At 34.5% G+C, this 3604-nt stretch overlaps 1 protein-coding gene across 1 annotated transcript; it reads left to right on the top strand.

The window, feature by feature from the left end:
• Positions 1 to 719: 719 nt before the first annotated feature.
• Positions 720 to 2635, top strand: LOC113332588 (cheilanthifoline synthase-like). The gene has a single exon (XM_026579119.1). It carries the CDS (start codon positions 897 to 899, stop codon positions 2379 to 2381), a length of 1485 nt encoding a protein of 494 aa, XP_026434904.1. The 5' UTR covers positions 720 to 896; the 3' UTR covers positions 2382 to 2635.
• Positions 2636 to 3604: the final 969 nt, after the last annotated feature.

Raw genomic sequence — 3604 nt, 5'->3', positions numbered from 1 at the left:
AACAAGACAGCATCACTTATTTGAATTAGCTACAGATGAAGTATCAAGTCAAGTGCTTTGTTTATAGGAGCCCAATGACACGTGTCGTGAGACTTATTATATATTTTCTTCAAAATACCCAGAGTCTTGTACATATGATAAACAATGGCTTTGTTGTCGACATACCTAACTTTAGGTTAAAACAATCCAAAAGTATATCAAAATTAGCAAAAATATATCTATGTTGAGGACTAGATTTAATAATTTGCACAAATTAATGGCTTTTCTTCTCTTCTAATTTTACAAATCTTTAATCCAATGGTCCTATTTTAATATTTTCACACCAAAATTAACACTACAAGAAAATCTAGCTATTACTACGCCATATATTGCCACACTTTCAATATAGGTGTTGTAAAAGAAAATTTCTACCCACAGTACTTTTCAGGTGCAACAAAAAGCTATAATTTACCGTTGCAAAATGAAACTTTTGTCATACAACTGTAACAATAATATGAAAAGAGTGTGGTAAAAAAATATAGTTTTTTGCTGCAGTAATAAAGATTGGGTGCAGCAATAGACTTCTTGCTACATAGGTTATCGCGACAGTAATAGGAGTTTATGCCATAATTATGGGGTAATTTAATATATTATTTATTTAATTTCGACAGTGGTTTAGATTGGAAGGGGTTAAGAGGAGTTGGAGAAGAGCGAATTGAATAGCATTTTCGATTTGATCTTCCTTTCCTCAATGACCTTAAAGAGTTGAAAGATTTGATCCTATCTGTCCACTTTTTTACGAAACATAATCTTATAAATATCGGTGCCTGACAAAATAAAACACAATCTTAAAACCTTTTCTCTCCCTTTACACTCACTCCTCTTCTGACCTCAATTTAACATTTTGCTGTTCAAAAATGGATGAGAATTCTTTGATCATTATAGCTAGTACTGTTATAATGGTACTAGCAATAGCGAAATTTCTAGCTTTAAGAAAATCATATCCTACTGGAACGGAATGGCCGGCAGGTCCAAAAACGCTACCTCTAATTGGAAACCTTCACCAATTATGGGGAGATCTCTTTCATGTTGTTTTGGCAAACTTAGCCAAAGTTCATGGAGGTGTTTTTACAATATGGTTAGGAAGTTGGAATCCAGTAATCATCGTAAGCGACGTCAACAGTGCTCGAGAAGTTCTTCTTACTAAATCTTCTGATTATTCATCTAGAAATTATCCTGAATATCTTACAGTCCTTTCGGAAGGTAATGACAGTATTAATGGTTCTGATTGCGGTCCATTTTGGCATAATTTAAGGAAAGGTCTTACTAGTGGTGCATTAAATCCTCTTAATGTTACATCTCAGTCTCATTTACAAGAAAGCGACATGCAAAATCTTATCAGATCCTTGCAAGAAAATGCGTCACGGGAGAAGGGGATTTTAAAACCTCTTGATTATGTTAAGAAAGAGGCTATTCGATTACTAAATCGACTTATATTCGGTCAAGATTTCTCCAATGATGAGGATTTTATTGTCGGTATCCATCACACCGTCCATCATTTGATAAGCATAGGTGGGTTCGCAAATCTAGCTGACGCATTTAAGATTGGCGAATACGTACCGAGGCATAGAAGATACATTCGCGGGCTTAATGATGTAGGTGAACAGGCTGCAAAATTGATTCTTCCACATATCGCAGCTAAACCTCCTACGAACAGTTACTTACATTTTCTTAAGTCTCAAGATTTTAGTGAAGATGTTATTGTCTCTCTTATTCTTGAAGTTTATGGTTTCGCAACAGACAGTATTGCATCAACAATAGTTTGGGCACTCACATATTTGGTACGGGAACCAAAAATTCAAGAAAAGCTGTACCGCGAGATCAAGGACGTTACTGGTGGGACTAGACCAGTAAAAATTGCAGATTTGAACAAAATGTCGTATTTGAAAGCTGTGATGAAGGAAACGATAAGGATGAAACCCCTTGGACCAATGGCAATTGCTCATAAAGCAACGAAAAACACTTCATTAATGGGGAGGAAAATCGCTAAGGATACACCAGTGATGGTTAATATTTACGCTATTCAACACAACTCTGAAGTTTTTCCGGAGCCATATAAGTTCATCCCAGAGAGATTCTTAAATGATGTGAATAGTGATGGAAGTTTGGGTGATATAGAAACAATGGAACGTTCATATTTAGCATTTGGCGCTGGTATGAGACTTTGTGCAGGTATGGATATAGCTAAACTTAGTATATCATTTGGTATTGCGAGTTTGGTTAATGAGTTTAAATGGGATTGTGTTTCGGATGGAAAATCGCCTGATGTTGATGAAGATCTTAGTTTGATTCTCTTAATTAAAAACCCACTTGAAGCGAGAATTACTCCCCGAGTTTATTAATCATCATATTGATCTTTTGATTAATCAACCAAGTTTCAAGTACGTTCTTCTAGTACCAAGAAGTTTCGGGTTCAATCCTATTTTGGTTACTAAAGTTACGTGGGCTTTGCTGTCAACAAGCATCTTCAATTATTATTTTCTATGTAAGATGTTTATTTCACGTATTCTGTATTCTGGTAATAAATCTTTATTAGCATCGTGTTGTACTTCCATTCTCTTAATAAAACTTTGATGCACAATGCTTTTGCTTTTTAGTCAAAAATTATGGAAATATATGCAATGTTTCAATTCTTGCGTCAAAAAATAAAAAAATAGTTGAATCGAAGGGAGTGCTAAGATGATTTCAATTATCTAACTAGGTGAGAGATAGGAGATAAATTGTTGAGATTATTAATCCCATATTGTCTGCATTATCTAAGATCATGTTGTTTATAATCCTGAAGCCCTCTCCATTTATTGCTAATTGGGTTTTTTGAGTTGGATTCCCATATTATAACATGGTATCGGAGAAAGCTATTTGTGTCGGGTAATTTGACCGCACCTTTTCTCTGTGTTAGACCCAGCGAAGCTATAGGTGAGGACGCGTGTTGAGATTATTAATCCCACATTTAGTCCTACATTGTCTAGGTTATGTAAGATTTCGTGGTTTATAATTCTTAAGGCCTCTCCATTTATTGCCAATTGATTTTGAGTTGAATGTTCATATTCTAACATAAATATAATAAAAATTATAGTGCACGTTCTACGCACCTAGCATATTTAACTTCCCATATATAGCAATTTCCTTCTTTTAGCAAAATTGACATGTAATCTTTGTTGCAAACTATTATGAAAAGAATTTTTTATTTAGTATGGCGGCGCGAACCTTTAACAAAACTGGCATGTAGCTTGTGCTACACACCGGGTTCGATGAGAATTTTTCATTTTGTGCGGTGAAGGTAGCGATGCATTAAACCTTGAATACAATTTACATGATGTCATCTCTAAAAGGATTTACGATTTTTATCAGCTTGTAATCAATCAATAATCTTGTTACCAGCAACACCCAAATGACACTTTGCACATACATTGTGATATTAAACAGAGAACCCAAAAGGAATATTACAGAAAATGAAAATGCATAAAACAAAAAAAAGAAGGGAATTATGGTTTTTTCTCGAAGAATCTGAGCAGTGATGTTTTATTGTCTATCAAATATCTCATTCAATAAGATTCACACATAT

The sequence above is a fragment of the Papaver somniferum genome, unplaced genomic scaffold, assembly GCF_003573695.1.
Source record: "Papaver somniferum cultivar HN1 unplaced genomic scaffold, ASM357369v1 unplaced-scaffold_13130, whole genome shotgun sequence".
Taxonomy (NCBI): domain Eukaryota; kingdom Viridiplantae; phylum Streptophyta; class Magnoliopsida; order Ranunculales; family Papaveraceae; genus Papaver; species Papaver somniferum.
Note: the sequence above shows the minus strand (reverse complement) of the source record. Positions and strands in the feature narration are given on the sequence as shown.

Excerpts from the sequence above, each read along its gene's own strand:
- LOC113332588 (XM_026579119.1), top strand. The coding sequence starts at position 897 with ATGGATGAGAATTCTTTGATCATTATAGCTAGTACTGTTATAATGGTA.